Raw genomic sequence first — 17,958 nt, forward strand, 5'->3', positions numbered from 1 at the left:
ATTAATTAATTAATTAATTGGATCCGGATCACCACGAAAATCGAATCAATTCTAAGTTACCCCATTTCTGACCTATCCTGGCAATTTTATTAATTAATTAATTAATTGGATCCGGATCACCACCAAAATCTAATCAATTCTAAGTTAGCCCCCCCCCTTTCTGACGTATCCTGAAAATTTTATGACAATCCGTCCATAACTTTTCCAGTTAGGCTGTACACGCACAAACCCACAAACCAACAAACACACGCCGGTGAAAACATAACCTCCTGCCAACCCCTTGGCGGAGGTAATTATTAAGCATTAACGATGTTAAAAATTGTCGCAACACGTGTTGTTTGAAGGGTGTTGCTGAGAACGCAAAATATTTTTTACATTTTTTAATTGTCTATCGTTAATTAATGTATATCGACTTTTATTTCTCCATATCGCCACAATATAATATGTCATAGGCCTACGTAAGTTTGTTCGGCCGTCGACTCGAATTTACAATTTTAGTCCTATAATAAGGATATATATCGGATGAGGACTCTCAGTTGTGAAAATATCGCAAAAATTAGTGGTTTGTTTAAGAAAATTAATGTAACTGCATTGCAAGATTGATAGTTTACATTAAATGGGCTTTTCATTATCTTACATCGTGCTCATAACTGTGCGAATTTCTAATTCGGTCTATTCGAATTCTGTGCTAATTTGCCTAAAAATGGCTTTAATCTATTTGTACGCAGGCTGTTTAGGTGCGAGTAACTCGACGAGGTGATGTCTGCTGATGTCGGTGATGATAAAACGAGCTTAAAACAAGTTGCACATATTGAAAAAGCAAATAATGAACCGACAGAACTCGGCAAATTATTATTGATCACAACCAAAGCTGAGCGAAATTACGTCTGTGACGAGAATAGCTGAGTCTGGCGTAATGCTATGTACAGAAGATGTTTATTCTGAAGTTATCACATTCTATTGCTGCTCTTTCGGAAGCCGTGGAGACATAAGGACTTAGAGACGAACGAAGTCAGCTGCAGTGAGCAATATAAGTGGGGCGTGAACACGAAATTCAATTCAAAATTCAAACGTTCGTCTCCTTCCTTAATAAGAATGCGTTATTAGTACGAATATTGAAGCATTTTTTCACTGCCATTCTGAATTTATAAGCGCACAGAAAATACGAACGCAACAGCAACTACAACGTAGTAATTATACTGCGTAGCCGTCTACTTATGAAATTACATCATTTACTCCACTAACAGCTAAGATATTACCCATAGCAGCTAGCGCATAGACATATTTCACACGCATAGCAGGGTAAATAAAAGCGCTATATACTCCCATGGCGATAGTCCGGCTTTTACTTTCCCCTCATAGCAGGGTTTATGGAGCACCTTGTTACTTGCGCTGACCACCGCACGCCCCCGGGAGGGGGGGGGGAAGACGAGGTTTATGGGTCAGCGCGAATCCCACGCGGGCTTCCTTTTACACAACGTCTCCTCAGTAATGTGACGTTGACACTGTTTAAGTGTCGACAATTCGCGCAGTTTCCCTGGGGGAGCGCTCTGTTTATACAGGCGTGCTCCTTCGCATTGCCCGTCTATGGACTCATCTATCAACATGACCAGAAGCGCACGACAGCGGGCCGATCACAAGTCAATATTCGGGCCCTGCGTAACGGGCCACGGCGCTAGATGCGCACAGAAATCTGACGGCTCATTGCCACTGGCTGACAGGTCCCTTTCAGTGAACATGCCCTACTGGCACAGCCCGAGATAATGAAATCAGCGGCTAATATTGCGTTTACCCAGACGGCGGCTATTGCAAGAAGCTACGCATGCAGTGGCCGTGAGAAGAAGAGCAACTAAGTGGGTGTTCATTACTGTTTCTCTGTTCATACTCGCAGCGCGCGCACAAGCCCGTGTCTGTGCGCATCCGCAGCCGTACGTCCAACTGCGTCTTAAAATTCAAACAATGATGAACTTTTTCGGTTTAGTTTCTCAATAGAGCAGGTTGGCCTTCGCACGTGGCGGTTGGCCCCGTACGGGGATGTAATTGGAACTCGTTGGCAGAGCCGGGGGGAATTGTTTGGTTTCCGCTACGGCATGATTTACTACTTACTTTGCACACACCGACAGCGTTGTGAGCGTAAAAGGAGGTCACGATTGACACTACGGAAGGCGTATATTCACGGGGCTAATCCCCTAGCGGCTGCCGCCAACGTGAGAACCGCGTCACAGATCCCGGCTTCCCGTACATGCTTTCATCAGAGCCGCGAGATCTGAGATTATCCAGCGTAAGGTTTTCCCCTTTCGCTTATCAATCCTAGGTTTGCTCGAACGCCGTGTAACAGACGGCGTGCTTCCGTAGTTAAGTGAAGCCTGCATTGCCAAGCGTAGACTCATTAGGAACGCTAGTCAGTAGGAACGCTAGTCAGTAGGAACGCTGGTCACTAGGAACGCTGGTCACTAGGAACGCTAGTCACTAGGAACACTGGTCAATAGGAACGCTGGTCACGCTAGAAACCGCTGGTCACAGGAAGCGGCTGAGTCACTAGGAAGGCTGTCAGCTAGGAACTCTAGTCACTAGGACGGGGCTAGTCCACTTAAGAACGGCTAGTCGACGTGGAGGAACGGCTGGTCACTTTAGAACGGGCTAGTTCTACATAGGACGCTGAGTCACTAGGAACGCTGGTCCTAGGACGCTGGTTCAGTAGGAACGCTGGTCAGGTAGGAACGCTGCTGGTCATAGGCAACAGCGCGTTGGTCAGTAGTAACGCTGGTCAGGTAAGGAACGCTGGGGTCAGTCAGACGCTGTGCAGTAAGAACGCTGGTCAGTAGGAACGCTTGGTCAGTAGGTAAACGGGCTGGTGCATGGTAAGAAATACACTTGGTCAGTAAGAATCGCTGGTCAGTAAGAAAGCGGCTGGTAGTAGAACGGCTGGTCAGTAAGTAGCGCTTGGTTCAGTAAGAACGGCTGGTCAGTAGACGTGCCTGGTCAGTAAGATCGGCTGGTTGGCATTTCCTCGCGTTACTCGGTCAGTCGTCGGTTTACAACGTTTCGCAGCGATAATGCGTCTCGATTTGTCCGAGTCGTCACGCGACGATAGAGAGCTGCTCGTAATACAGCTGCTATAATACACGCGTCAGCTTTCGCTCGGGTGCCAGCAGGGCGGCGTCTTCGCTACAGGGAAGGTTTTCTCGGGCGGAGCGAAAGCGACAGGGGTAGGCCTAGTAAGCAGTGATACTCCGTAAAGCTGGGTTTACACTGCCAACGTTTGAGTTGGGCGATTGCGAATTAGATACATATTCTATATTATAACATTTCTTCCGAAGCTAGGTGGTATGCGATCGGTCTTGGACGTGCAACGTTTTTGCGTTTACACGGCCGATTGTTTCAGTTGCCGAAATTTGCGAAGTTGGTACACATTCGGCAATTCGCCAACACAAAGTCGTCGGCAGTGTAATTTGTAAACCGCAGCTTAACTCTATACGGGCGAACAACGCGCGAGACGCAGACTACGCTGTGCTTCTACCGCCACGACAGCACTACACACAGCACGAGCACACCACACACACACACACACACACACACACACACACACACACACACACACACACACACACACACACACACACACACACACACACACACACACACACACACACACACACACTGGTTGCGGCGGCCACCAGTTAGCACGCACCCAGCCGTGCACTGCCATGCCAGCGTGCGTCGTATTAGAGTAGCGCTTCTATACGGCTGAGTACTGGCAGCAGTACCCCGCAGCACCCGGGGGGCACTGCGCTCCGCCCCTCCCGCACTGTCCGCGGGTCGGGGGGGGGGGGTCGATAATGCAGTCAGCTGAAACTGCGTACACCCCGCCCCTATAGCGTGTGTTATATCGATGAGTGAGTGAGTGACCCACGATTCTATGTGCATGGTGGTTTCTCGGCTACCTCCTCGATTCCTATACCAGGGCCGTAGGCTGAGCAGTTGAGCAAGTTCCTAGCAGGGGCTAAATTTCACGACTCAACTGTGTAATGATGAGCGACGGGCGCAGCTCTTGATCGACGCACATAGTGTGGTGGGGGTGGTTCTGCGACGAGTCTTTCACGGATAAGTGACCAAAAAATAACGTTATCGGTTATTTACGATTATTAGCTAAGCTTATTTTTTAATTATGCTCCAAAATCAAGGGGGCAGATGCCCCCTTGCCCCCCCCACAGGCTACGGCCATGTATACACGGTGTGCATAATCCAGACAGCGCCGAACAGCAGATATGCACCACGCAGTTGCCTAGCCGGGCTCGTTCGAGAAGCGACAGTTAAAAAAAGTCGTTAATTAAAAAGCCGTTAAAAAGACGTTAAAGATGTTAATTTATATCCACTTTGGAACTAATAATAATAATAATAATAATAATAATAATAATAATAATGGGACACGGCCAACCCAGAAGCCACCGGCTAATGCCGTGATCCACTTTGGAAATAATAATAATAATAATCAGACAATAATAATAGACATCTTTAGGCGCCTGCTCCTCATTACGTACGTACAAAGCCCAACGGTGGACACTGCGGTGTTGTACGCAAACATCTGTATGAAACATGTCCCGTGTAAAATGCTGCGTCGTGCGACATCGCAGCGTCTATACAGCCAGACATGCGCCGCCACGCCGCCCGTAATGACGTAATTGTTGGTGACGGGCCCGTTCGCCACTCCGCCACAGCTTTTCAGCGACTTCAAGCGACCGCTGTAAGTCGCCACCGTCGATCGATCGTCGCTGGGTTTAAATGCTGCGTCGGTCTTTATTACGATAAAAACGAGAGCGAATCTAACGCAATCGCATACAGCGCTTTTCCGACTGGCCAAGTTCCCGATTGAGATGGGCAGTCCAATTATACAAGAAAGCACTTAAACTTGTATACACAGCGAGAGAGCCATGCTTATAGTTTCGGATGAACTTCGGATGTCCACCAATTATGACAGCGTATTTCAACGCCTGTCAATAAATCGACGAACATTGGGAAGGTACCCACGAAATAGATTCAGTCGCGTTGTTGAAAGAGTTGACCGAGTAAATTTCAAACAGGAGCAATCAGAGATAGCAAACCTCCGCGACAGCGTAACAGTCCCCCCATTTTGCTGGTACACCCAATATACAGTTTGATGACATTTTCAAAAATTTGAAAAAAAAGAAAAAAGATCCAGGATTTTTTTTAATGAATTTTGAAGTCTTCCCCACAAGAAAAACAAATCCTGGATCCAGACGCGTCGCATGAATCGCGCCTCAATTTTCGCCGCTATTGTAAATACCTCCCGTCACATACCATTGCTACACACGAGGGTTGTCGAATTTCAGTCACATCGCAGCAGGGTCGCAGCGTAGCCGGGCAAGGAATCGGTAAAATACTCTTAGGCCGGCATTCGGAAAACGGGAATATTTTGGCCGCACTACATTTATTGCTGGATTCTTTACGAGCGAGTGCCCACCACAATTATGGGCTGCACGCGTCGAGTTTATAGCATAGTATTTCTGGCCATTTTACTGCTCGTGGAAGTGGGGTCGTGCTATAGTAAACATACTTATTGCGCGATCGCTTTTACGCACACTGCACGCTTTATTTGAGGATATCCGTTACTCCGCACATATGCCGCAATTTCTTGTGAATCCCATTGCGGATTCATACGGATTCGCAAAATGATAATAGAAAACATATAGTATACATGTCATGATTATTCGTTTTCTAGATTTTACCTAAATATATATATATATATATATATATGCTGCGTGAATGCCGGCTATAAATATATCCGCGCAGCTCTGTTCGTGTGCGTGCGTGCGTGCGTGCGTGCGTGCGTGCGTGCGTGCGTGCGTGTATGTAGGGGTACGTAACGTAAATATACTCATCTCTGTATGGTATTTAAAGATCTTCCCTTCGCGCCACGAACAAACGCATCCGCGTCAAAGCGCCCAGCGGCGGACAAAGCAAGCTCAGCATCCCGCGTGCATGACGTTATGAAATTACGAACCGTCGACAAGTTTCAGGAAGGAAGCAGTGAATGCTTGCCCGATCAATGGGCTGCTGCAGTGTAACGTGGTGAGATGGCGCACATCGGCGTCGTCCACACAGCGCCTAGCGGCTTTTCCAATTAAGTGAACGTCTCCATTCTTCTCGTGGTCGGCTAGCCGTGGACGGTTTTTTCGGCGTTGAAACACGAATCGCCAATAGCTCCGAAAGTCGGAAGGACGAACGCACTGGTTTTTTCGCCGAAAGAATTGTTCACGCGAATTCCAAGAAATGCAATTTTGTCGGCACTGTGTGAAGTTTATATGAGGGAAAAAAAGCGCCCGTTACTCATGGTGTTGTGTATGTCTGTCCAGGATATGCGCGCACATAACTATTCGAACAGCTAGTGTCTACTTTGACAGCGGCCACTGAACAAAGTGCATTGAGATCACGTGATTTCGGCAAACTTTATACAAACAAAAAATGTCGAACAACTTGTAATCCCATTAAGGAGCATGCAAACCTTATCAGAACAATTCCGCAGAACACATAGTTGAAATTCAATTCAGTAACTATGGCAACGAGATAAGGCCCTCGAGAAGATTAACAAATATTTATTGACCAAGTGGAGGCAGTTAGTAGGGAAATTTAATCAAAAGTACTGTTTGTGCCTCGCAATGATTTTCCAATATCTGAAGTGATTGAAAGCCAAAATCATCTCTTTGGATTCTTCAAGGCATGATTTATTCAATAGTATTATTGTTGTGTTTGCTTCCGAGTGTTTCCGAAAGCAATGCTTACGCATATAGCGTCAAGGTCCTAGCGCGATCCTGTATTCCTAGATAACAAAATAGCGAATACATTAGGCCCTACTCTAACCCTGAGAGATCACAAGAATCCATTACACGCATGGACTCTTGAATCGATTGTCCTTCACGTTTCACTATGACCGGCAATCGGAGATAGCAAACCTCTGCCATAGCGTAACAGTGTATGCGCCAGTGGTATATCCAATATAGAGTTTGATGAAATTTTCAGAAATTTTGGAGAGAAAAAAACCAGGATTTTTTTGATGAATTTTGAATGCGTCGAAATCTTCCCACAAAAAATCCTGGATCCAGATCTGGATCCGGATCACCACCAAAATGTAATCGATTGGTTTTTGGCCCAAGACCAACCCGTCCAAAAAAAATCATCAAAATCCATCCGTACCTTTTTGAGATATCCTGTTGACAGACAAACAAACAAACCAACAAACTAACAGGGGCGAAAACATAACCCCCTTGGCAGAGTATCTACTTGCAGAGGCAACAAACGAACAGGGGCGAAAACATAACCTTCTTGGCGGAGGTAACAAACGAACAGGGGCGAAAACATAACCTCCTTGGCGGAGGGAAAAAGTAGACTGTAGATCCATCGTAGAGTCACAAGATTAAACCCGAACGAGAAGAGACGAGAAGAGCACAAGAGTAAACCCTTTCAAGAATTGTTGATTTCACCACATAATGTTTGGAGGTCATAAGCGTAACGCGAACCAAACTGGCAATAAAACTAGAAAAAGCAGTTGTCACCAACTACATGTATCCCCCGTAATCTAGTTAAGTATAAATGAAATATCTCTGTAAGGACGTAGAAGGTAGGTAAAGTTAAATAAGTCACAAAGACAAAGGTTTGTTACATAACTCATCTGCCTGAGATGTGCAAGTATGTTAAAATTGGTTGCCTTAGGGGTTTTGGTACGCTGCACACCTTCTCCCCAAGATGTGCAAGTATACCAAGTTTGGAAGCGCTAGGTCAATTAGGGGCCGAGTTATAGAGCGGAAGGGAAATATGATCAAGGTCAAGGTAAAGGTCAAATAAAGGTCGTAGTGAACTGGTTTTGGTAGCGCTAGGTCAATTAAGGGCCGAGTTATAGAGCGGAAGGGAAATATGATCAAGGTCAAGGTAAAGGTCAAATAAAGGTCGTAGTGACCTGGTTTTGGAATGCTGCGCACCTTCTCCCCAAGATGTGTAAGTATAGCAAGTTTGGTAGCGCTAGGTCAATGAGGGGCCGAGTTATAGAGCAGAAGGGAAATATGATCAAGGTCAAGGTAAAGGTCAAATAAAGATTGCAGTGACCTGGTTTTGTTACGCGCGACACACCTTCTCCCCAGGATGTGTAAGTATACCAAGTTTGGAAGCGCTAGGTCAATTAGGGGCCGAGTTATAGAGCGGAAGGGAAATATGATCAAGGTCAAGGTAAAGGTCAAATAAAGATTGCAGTGACCTGGTTTTGGTACGCGACACACCTTCTCCCCAGGATGTGTAAGTATACCAAGTTTGGAAGCGCTAGGTCAATTAGGGGCCGAGTTATAGAGCGGAAGGGAAATATGATCAAGGTCAAGGTAAAGGTCAAATAAAGATTGCAGTGACCTGGTTTTGTTACGCGCGACACACCTTCTCCCCAGGATGTGTAAGTATACCAAGTTTGGAAGCGCTAGGTCAATTAGGGGCCGAGTTATAGAGCGGAAGGGAAATATGATGGTTAAGGTAAAGGCCAAATAAAGGTCGCAGTGACCTGGTTTTGGTACGCTGCACACCTTCTCCCCAAGATGTGTAAAAATACTAAGTTTGGTAGCGCTAGGTCAATTAGGGGTCGAGTTATAGAGCAGAAGGGAAAGTGTCTGCGGCGGCAGCGGCGGCGGCAGCGGCGGCGGCTGGGGAGACATGAAACCATAATATCCCCGCCGACTTCGTCGCGGGGGGATACAATTACCAGTTGAAGTTGGCACAATAGTTCCGCTTACATGCGAACTTGTTTTCGTATAATACAACTGCTCCATAATCAAATTAGCTCTGCAGTCCTAACTAAATATATCGGGAGACATCTGAAACGTGCCTCTGAGCAACTTGTAGACAACAACGAAAAACGCGTCGCTACAGCAACGCCAGCGTCAGCGCCAGCGCCAACGGCAGCGCCAGCGTCGTACAGCAACATCAGTTCTTACCGGAGTCCAGGAGCCCGTAGCCCAGTACGGTGGGCAATCCTCAGCGTTGCATAGCTGCTGTTCCTGAGGCATGGGTTTGGGGCACAGCTCATGCGGCAGCACGAATTTGTTACCGTCCCCCTGGCCCTGCTCGTGTATGCAGCGCACGCTGCGAGACTGCATGCCTCCCCCGCACGAGTGCGAGCACTCCGTCCACTCCGACGCCTCCCACCTGTAAGGACAGAAGACAGTCAGACTCGCGAACTTCGGTCTTTGCAGACGATATTAGTAATTAGTCGCATTAAAGTAATTAGAAGCGTAGAGTAATTAGAATGTAAACGAGTTGCAGTAAAAATACGATTAAACGTATAACGATTTTTGCAAATTTGTGATCTAGCGATATTATTTCGTTTTCGTAATAAAACCGTGCCCAATGATTTCTTTTAAGCGTTTTTGGAACGCGATCGCTTCTTAAAAATATAATTAATGTATTACTTTAATAAGATAATATATTATTAATATTATTATTACTGGTTAAGGAACCCACATGGATATGTCTATAGGCACTATGACTATAGCCACTATGATCTATCTATATTCACAATTTATATATCCCTACGTCTACGTCTTGCAACGGCTAGATCATAATGATACGTGACGTTGACACAGATGATGTTGTTAGCGAGCGCAAATAGATCACATGTCGCACCGTACCTTGGGGGGCAGGAATGTGTGTTGCACTTCTCAACGAGAGGAGTTGGTTTCTTCTGCGGGTCACACCACTTGTCACTGACCACTTGCTGGTCCGTCTCGCGTGTGCACTGCACTACAGACCGCCTCTCACCTGCTCTCACATAGACACACAATGCTTAGTATACCATAGCGTCCAGAGTAGCATGGAAGAGGCGGTATCGGGAAATAATTATAAATGTTATATAATATAATAATAATAAATAACGCGTTAATAATAATTCCGAGAACCTCGAAAGAAACAATATAACACCATTATCACAATCTTGGCCGAGATAAGGGGCTATTTCTTGAAATCCTACTATACTAATTCATTTCCTTGTTAATACTCGGTAAGTCTTGAGTATTGAATTCCCTTTTATTACATACATTTAGTTACATCATTTAGAACTCATATAGAGGAACAATCCCTCTCAACGAAAATTGATAACTTCCGTACATAAAAAGGTAAACACGAAAAGAACTGGTGTGTGTCGGTTAGCATTTTTAGACAAAATGAGTTAGGACAAATTAATAGACTTAGGGGCGAGGCGGTGACGCAGCTCTACTAGGAAAATAATCAGTGGCAGCCTTCCACCTGATAAGATCTATCTTCGTGCTCAAGGGAGCACTATTTGAGTGCCAACTTCAAAGAAACTAATCTGTAAACCTTTATCCAGCTACTTAAATCCAGCATTATTAAAAAGTTAGATTCACAATTTTTCTCAATTCCACCAGGCACAGTTTGGGTGTTAAAACTAGTTTAACCAATTCAGTTCAACACCTCCCCTTCATTGTACGTCTCCTCTAATTCTTCGCTTACGTATGGGCACTGGTTGAAGCGCGTTCTATTAATATGGGACATTGAAATATATTATATAGGACTGCTTATATAGGACATGTATATATATATATATATATATCATATAGGACTATTAATATAGGACATTTATATATATTATATATGACTATTAATAAAGGTGACAGTACGAGCGGTAGCCTGCAATGCGAGCACAGCGTACCTCCGAGACAGGACTTGGAACACTGCGTGAAGTGATGGTGTATCCAAGAGTAGGTGTGACTCGACATGCTGTTGGCGGTTAACACCTGATCTCCCTTCTCCTCGTCGGCCTCCTGCAGAACCTTGTAGCAGTTACCCGGGTTGCATGTCTCCACCTCCGGTGGTTTCAGCGCCGCTGCAATGCCGATAGCTGGCTAGAGTAGCTAATAGCTACCTATGCAAAGCCGATAGCTGGCTAGAGTAGCTAATAGCTACCTATGCAATGTCGATAGCTGGCTAGAGTAGCTAATAGCTACCTATGCAATGTCAATAGCTGGCTAGAGTAACTAATAGCTACCTATGCAATGCCGATATCTGGCTAGAATAGCTGATAACTACCTATGCGTGTGCTAGAAACCAACGGTCTCGCGAGATTTCACGAGTCATGAGGGATTCACGAGCGGCAGTATCAGAGCGTGACGCGGTGGAAAGTGGGGAATATCCCGAACGAATTGCAAGACCCAAATGAGGTTATCGCATTCATACGACATCGGCACGACGACGAATCGTCTGTTTGTTGCAGATCGGCACATGACTTTACAGTGTTTGATCTGCAAAATGACATTAACCATCGAGCCATTCTGGGCGACTCAAAATGGCCGCCGTTCAGAAAGAGTTACTGCGTCTGCGTATACGTACCTACGCATTCGGGCTCCGGCACTTCAACGTACGTCTGTAGGTGCACCATAAACACCTTGCACTTGACAGATCTAATACGAACGCCACCTGGGCCGCACGTGGTCGTGCACGGACCCCAGTCTGACACCATCCACCTGATGCAAACCACCCGATTAATTATAGCCGTCGAAAGTGAAGGACAGGGAACTGGGCAACCGTAAGAGCGGTAATCGCTGCATAATGGCTATTCTTGGCCAACGTTTAATCAGGCAATCAATGATGAAATCACGATGATTAAACAAGATGAATATACGAGACGTGTTTGCTCAAGCAACATGCCATTTCCTCTTTTAATGTTACCTGCGTCCATTTAATCGGATTTGGGCAGAACACGGATTTCTGCGACACGGCTTCAAGGACATTACTCACTTTGGTTCGGGGTGAGTGGGCATTGTGTACTCAATCTCCTCCTTAGATTGATGCAGAGGAACTGGATTCGTAGCTTCCACTTGGTGAAGGTGCAGATCTGTAAAAAAAACGCGAAGGCGGTCGTGACATGGAAACACGTTTTCCATTCATCTGAGATTTCGGTTACAGCTAGGAGAGGTGGCAAGGCGAATCCCGTTGTTCTGTGTTCGAATGTTTTTCTATCTCAAGACGCAAAGTCGTACGTTGTATAGTGTTTCCATCGTGTGCACGAGTACGATGTATTTACCGCATATATATATATAATCACAATTAGGTCTCCACATTTATTCCGTATGAAAGCCTCACTTAGCTTACTCGGTTACTGGTCAGAATTACCACTCAGACATTCGAGTTAGCAACAACTTATATAATGTATCTACGTCCTTCCCTTTTGATGTCATGCGGGATAATTTAGCAGGCAACGGGAAAACATACAAAAATGAAAAACTAATAAATTTAGCTTTAAAACTTTTTGCGAATGACAGCTTTTATAATCTGCCGATGGCTAAGATGTAAATTCATGCCCAGACTGTTCAATTCTAATTAAATCCAATGTGAAAAGCATAACAGAATGGTGGTCGGCGTAGGCAGATGGCTATGTATACCGACATCTGCATAGGTCATGGTACTGTCCCCGCGCATCCTAACACTCGAATACGGGAAAAAATAAAGCAGGTTCCGTCAGCCGCAACCCGTTTTCTCACAGTTACCAACAATTAACAACACTCTAATGATAATCGATGATAACCAACAAGAGCGTATTAAGTATGCCTACTTGCTTAAGCATACTTAATGCGCTCTTGTAATGCTAGGGTTACATTATGTTCCCAGCGGCCACGGCAATCACGTTTCAGGCCACCGTGAATAAAAACGGGATGGACGTGAGACAACGCGGGGGGACGGAATGGGCAAACGTGACAGGCCGTGATTGCCGTGGATGCCGGGCCAGATTTTTAAACTGTCAGAAAATTTGCCACGGCAGTCACGGTGCGGATGAGAAACCTAGTAGGCCGTAGTAAAACTGGGTGAAGGCAACAAAACGTGACAGTACGTAATAGGCCGTAACAAAACTTGGAGGCGGTTCGTAGTGGGACGGGAAGCATGTGTATTACGGGCCCGGCGCGCTACGGCGCGTTGCGTTCTACTACGGTCTGACACGGCGCGCGCGGTCTGGGAGGGAGTATATAAAAGCCGGGACAGGCAGGGGAGCTTCATTCGAATTCAATAGACAACACATTACTGCATCTACAATACGAAGAGAGAAGACCAAGCTTTGAAGAAAGAAGGCCAAGCTGCTGCTGGCCTTCTTCTTGCTGACGCAAAGACTGGATGTATGCACCGAGCAAACATGCAAACACAAAATCTCGGGCATTCATGATGTTGTCTCGTCGAAATCTCAGGCCTTTTTATACCGTGGGCACAAACGTGCTCCAAAGCTGCCCGGTGTCTACGTTTCATCCGTAGAAAGCCTTGACAGAACGTGAAAACGTGTCAGACCTTGATCAGAACGTGAGAAACGTGAGGGACCCCATCAGAACGTGACGGGCCGGGAGGGAACGTACTGGCATCCGTGGTAGACCGCGGGCCGAACCGTAGTGCGCCTTGGAGCCCCCGGGACTCAGCCCCTTCCCCCCTCACGGATACCGTGATGGACCGTGAGAAAACTTGGCAAGACCTGAAACAGACTTGAATACAGAGAAAAAATGGCCAAAATCCCACGGCGCACTACGTTTCGGGCAAACGGGGCTGCCGTGGCCGCCGGGAACATAATGCAAACCTAGCATAACCAAGGATCTAAATGAGATGTTCCCGCCGGCGGCGGGGACACACACACACACATACACGATGACCACGCTAGTGCAACATCCCCATTAAACCGGCCTAGCTATCATGTCTCTCGATTAAGCAAGGTCAGCGAGTCATTGACTCGACACATCTCGTCGCGCGCAAATAACCAGCTCGGCCATTTTGTGCTGCTGCTGCCATCGATAGCCCGCCCGCCGATATCCGGACACCCGGCGCCGATGAAACCCAAGAAAGTCCAACTACATGGCAATTGATTGCGCACACAGCCGTTCTCGGGCGATCTATTGACGTCTGAAAACATCCCACCGAGCTCCGTCATCCGATGCTTTCAGCGAATGTTTGCGACCAAAATGCACGCCCATGAATGCTCGCATCGAACGCGAGCGAGCGTAGAAAGTTTTTTTTATATCTCTCTCTCTCTTCCGCTCTCTCTCTCTCTCTCTCTCGTGAGAGCGCCGTTTCTACACAATTACGACACCGCTGAGAGTGTACCCAAGGCGTGCACAAAGTCAAGAACGGCTCTCTATCTAAAAACGCTCGGGTGTCGCCGGCAGCGGCTGGCGAGGTAGCCACGCCTAATCGGCTCAGCCGCCAGGCGGCGCTGTACGCTCACCGTCGGCGTCGATGCAGGGCGCTCCCGTGTCGCATCTCTGCTTGCCCGCCGGTCGCTTCTTGTTGTCGCACATGTTTGAGTACTGGCCGTTCACCTCCCGGCAGCGCACGGAGCGCGACTTCTGACCTTTGCCGCAAGTCACGGAGCACTACAAAAAACGGACTGCAATTATGAACCTAGTGAAGAGTGGAGAAGATCAGCATTGTTGGAGAGGAAACGGAAGAACCAGGAAAAAGAGAAGAGGAAGAAGAAGAAGAAAAAAAGAAAGAAGAATTTTCCATTCCGACTCCTGGTGGGTAATTGGGCCTCGGAAATTTTGTTGCTTTGGCTTCTATAATATGGTGTTGTTTCGTAGAGTGTGGTTGCTGGCTTTGCCCTTCCCTAACCTCTTGATATAGTCATAGAGGACTATATAGACACGAAGACTATTTGAAAAGCCATTTTGTTAAATTGCCATGTTCATTTATTCCACCATAATAATATTGCTACAGTTTACAATGAGGAAGTGAGTCATCATTTAATCAATTACATTCACGAACTATCAATTATACATGACAACGTAATCATATAATTAGTGCTGTCACATTGTGGCACTCGTGGTATCACCTTGATATTGCATCTTTCAAAAAATTGTATCTTTTGAAAAAAAAGACCAACTATTACTTGCTCGTTTCGTGTTTAGTTGTTTTAATGGATAAAAAACTGCATTCTATGATTCTATGCTAATCATTAATTGATGTAAGTAATTATTGTAGTCGGTAAACATGTAACAAGGCGGCAGACCGGAATTGATTACAACTTAAGACAATGACGGTCGCACCTAGCACCTCGCGCCCTAGCCAGCAGCGCCCTAGCCAGAAGCTTGGCGTTTAAGCAATGTCAGATTAGACTGCATCACCTATGAGGCACGCCAGCATCGCTTAACAGACAATCGACTGGTACTACGGGTTTTCCGCCAAATATAGTTCCCGCTAATCCAGTTTCTCGCTGGCCGCTATATAAACCACATCCGCTATGCATCGCCACTTTACGTCACACCGTCACTGCGACGTATAGATTGATTTGAGGACCGTGCAACGGGCATCGTCGAGCTAACCCCCAGCGAACAGACGCATCACAGTACAAAATATGCGTGCACTACTATTAGTACTATACTATATACGGCTGTCACACGACCGCGATGCAAGATGGCGAGAACGCAGAAATTCGTTTTCATAATCACAGCCAACATTGAGTTCCGGTTTTTTGAATCCCCCAAGCTAAACCTATTATGTGCACAAGTGCATTAAACTTTCGCCGGGCGACTAAAAAACGAGACTCCTGCGATGAATTGAAATATCGACGAGTCCGTAATTTAAAAAGAGCCTTGATGGCTTTGCTATAATTGCGATCGTTGGCTGTTTCTCTGTGATGTCCGTTCCATTTCACATTGACGTCTCCGGGCGAGAGAGAAAGCCACGAACGCAGCAGCAACGCTTTCTACATAATCTTGCCTATGAATATACTTTGCGAGCAATTAGGTGACCGCCATTCTCCGAGGCGAGGAGGGGTGGCAGGCAGCAAGATAGTGGCGAAAGTAAAGAATTCTGAACCCAATGCTAAAGAGTACTGACGGACGAACCGATCGACAAGCCAACCGACAGACGGACAGACGTACGGATATATATGTATATATATATATATATATATATATATATATATAGTGGGCAGATTGATGATCGGAATGTAAATGGATAGATGAAAGTAATGTATGTATGTATGTATATATATATTATATTATTATAATATATATATAATATATATAGAATAATGATAGCGAATAGGAATAGATAGATAGATAGATAGATAGATAGATAGATAGATGATAGATAGATGGACAAGTAAACTGTCATACAAGAGAAACCATCTATAGATAGAAAGATACGGTATTTGTCGATGAAAAGAAGATTGAGAGGGATTTCTATTCATTTAAAAAATTTACTTGCGAACGAAATTTGACAAATAACAGTATATCATAATTCTTACTTTCTTATTTGATAGTTTTACTCCAATTGGTTTGGTATCATTATCGGGAATATCGTTAGTCTATGTCCCACAGGCTTCATCGCTCGACACTTCCTCATCTCTGCGTCCGGGGGCGGAGCCACTCCGCCCAGAACACATCCATCAAACCAGGACGAGTGAAGTTACACAATGCCTACATTTCAACTTCGAAATGGGAATTATCTCGCGAAATCCGAAGAAATAAACCACCGCGCCCGGGTCAGCACGGTGACAGCGCGCACATTTCATTCGCATCTGAAAATCGCTCAGACAACACTGCAGACGAGCGCTGTCGACAATTGCACCGGTATGCGATAGATTGGTTACATTTCTTATTACCATGCATACGTGCATGCTGGCAACTTAGAAGACTTGTACAGGTTAAACGAGGCCTCCCCGTAGACGACACAAGCTACACTTGATTGCAGAGAATTGGTATCGTGTTTTGTTTTCATGCATGACGATCGATCCGGAAAACGGTCTCATTATCCTTGACTGGTTTTGAGAAGTGCAAGATCACAAGGAATTGTGAAAAGCTCACAGGCTACTACGAATCTAGCCAAGGGTCAACATCAGACGCAAAGTGAAACTAACACATCGGAGATATTACAGTTAAAGTTTCCCATGGAGAGTCTGAGATGGCTAAAGGCCTTTTCCTGTGAGCAAATAGTCTCAAACATTCTCAACCAAGAGAATAGCAATAAAAATGTGAAAATGAAATCTGCTCGTTTTAGGTATGGATTTGTTTATTTCAAAACGATGAAAATTTAATTTACTTTGGTGGTTACAAACTAGTATAATCTCGCACCTTAAACACCATTCCCTTCACGCACGCATACTGCGTTTACTATACTGTCGGGAAAACGAGATTCTCTCGTTTTCAATCGCTATATCCAACACGGTACAAAACGTGTGCACAGCCTAGCTGTCTATTTTCTCGTGCGTGTACACAAACACGTACACGCACGCACATAGGCCTACACGCGTGCAAGCAAGCGATGTTTCGCGCATGACTGCCTGCGAGCGTGTCTCTCTCTCTCGCTCTCGATCTCTCTCTCTCCCTCGCTCTATCTCTCTCTCTCCCTCGCTCTATCTCTCTCTCTCCCTCGCGCGCGCTCTCTCTCTCTCTCTTTATGCTCGGGTTTGAAACCTATTAAGTGCACGGTGTGTGCGTGCCGCGGTCGGCTTTGAAGAATGCGCACGTTGCAGGATGTGTAGGAAGTGTGACGTCACAGCAGAAATTCCTGACGTAATCGCATGGAAGTACTTTTCTCGGTCGACCCAAGGAGCTATATATACCAGCTATATGTTATGTTATATTATTATATTACATACTAGCGGGATACCCGGCGTCCGGAGAAATCAGTGGCGTTACTCAGTTGGTGACCGCTTGGTTGAAAGGAAAATACCCAAAAAAATCTAACTATCTATCTATCCATGCATCCGTCTATGCATCCATCCATCCATGCCATTCCATGCCATCCCATCCCATCGCACCGCATCCCATCCCATCGCACCGCATCCCATCCCATCGCACCGCATCCCATCCCATCGCATCCCATGACATCCCATGGCATGCCATGCCATGCCATCCCATCCCATCCAATCGCATGTCATCCCATCCCATCCCATCCCATCCCATCCCATCCCATCCC

General features: G+C 45.9%; 1 protein-coding gene across 1 annotated transcript in view; it reads right to left on the minus strand.

Annotated features, from left to right (window-relative positions):
- Positions 1-17,958, minus strand: part of LOC106804874 (ADAMTS-like protein 3) — a 107,107-nt gene that overhangs the window by 19,805 nt on the left and 69,344 nt on the right. The window contains exons 7-12 of the mRNA XM_014806242.1: positions 14,261-14,408; positions 11,803-11,899; positions 11,395-11,528; positions 10,718-10,891; positions 9,681-9,810; positions 8,988-9,198 (exon numbers count right to left, since the gene is read on the minus strand). Of these exons, the coding sequence (XP_014661728.1) occupies positions 8,988-9,198; positions 9,681-9,810; positions 10,718-10,891; positions 11,395-11,528; positions 11,803-11,899; positions 14,261-14,408 (894 nt within the window). The remainder of the gene's footprint in view (positions 1-8,987; positions 9,199-9,680; positions 9,811-10,717; positions 10,892-11,394; positions 11,529-11,802; positions 11,900-14,260; positions 14,409-17,958) is intronic.

The sequence above is a fragment of the Priapulus caudatus genome, unplaced genomic scaffold (genome assembly GCF_000485595.1).
Source record: "Priapulus caudatus unplaced genomic scaffold, Priapulus_caudatus-5.0.1 Scaffold91, whole genome shotgun sequence".
Lineage (NCBI taxonomy): Eukaryota > Metazoa > Priapulida > Priapulimorpha > Priapulimorphida > Priapulidae > Priapulus > Priapulus caudatus.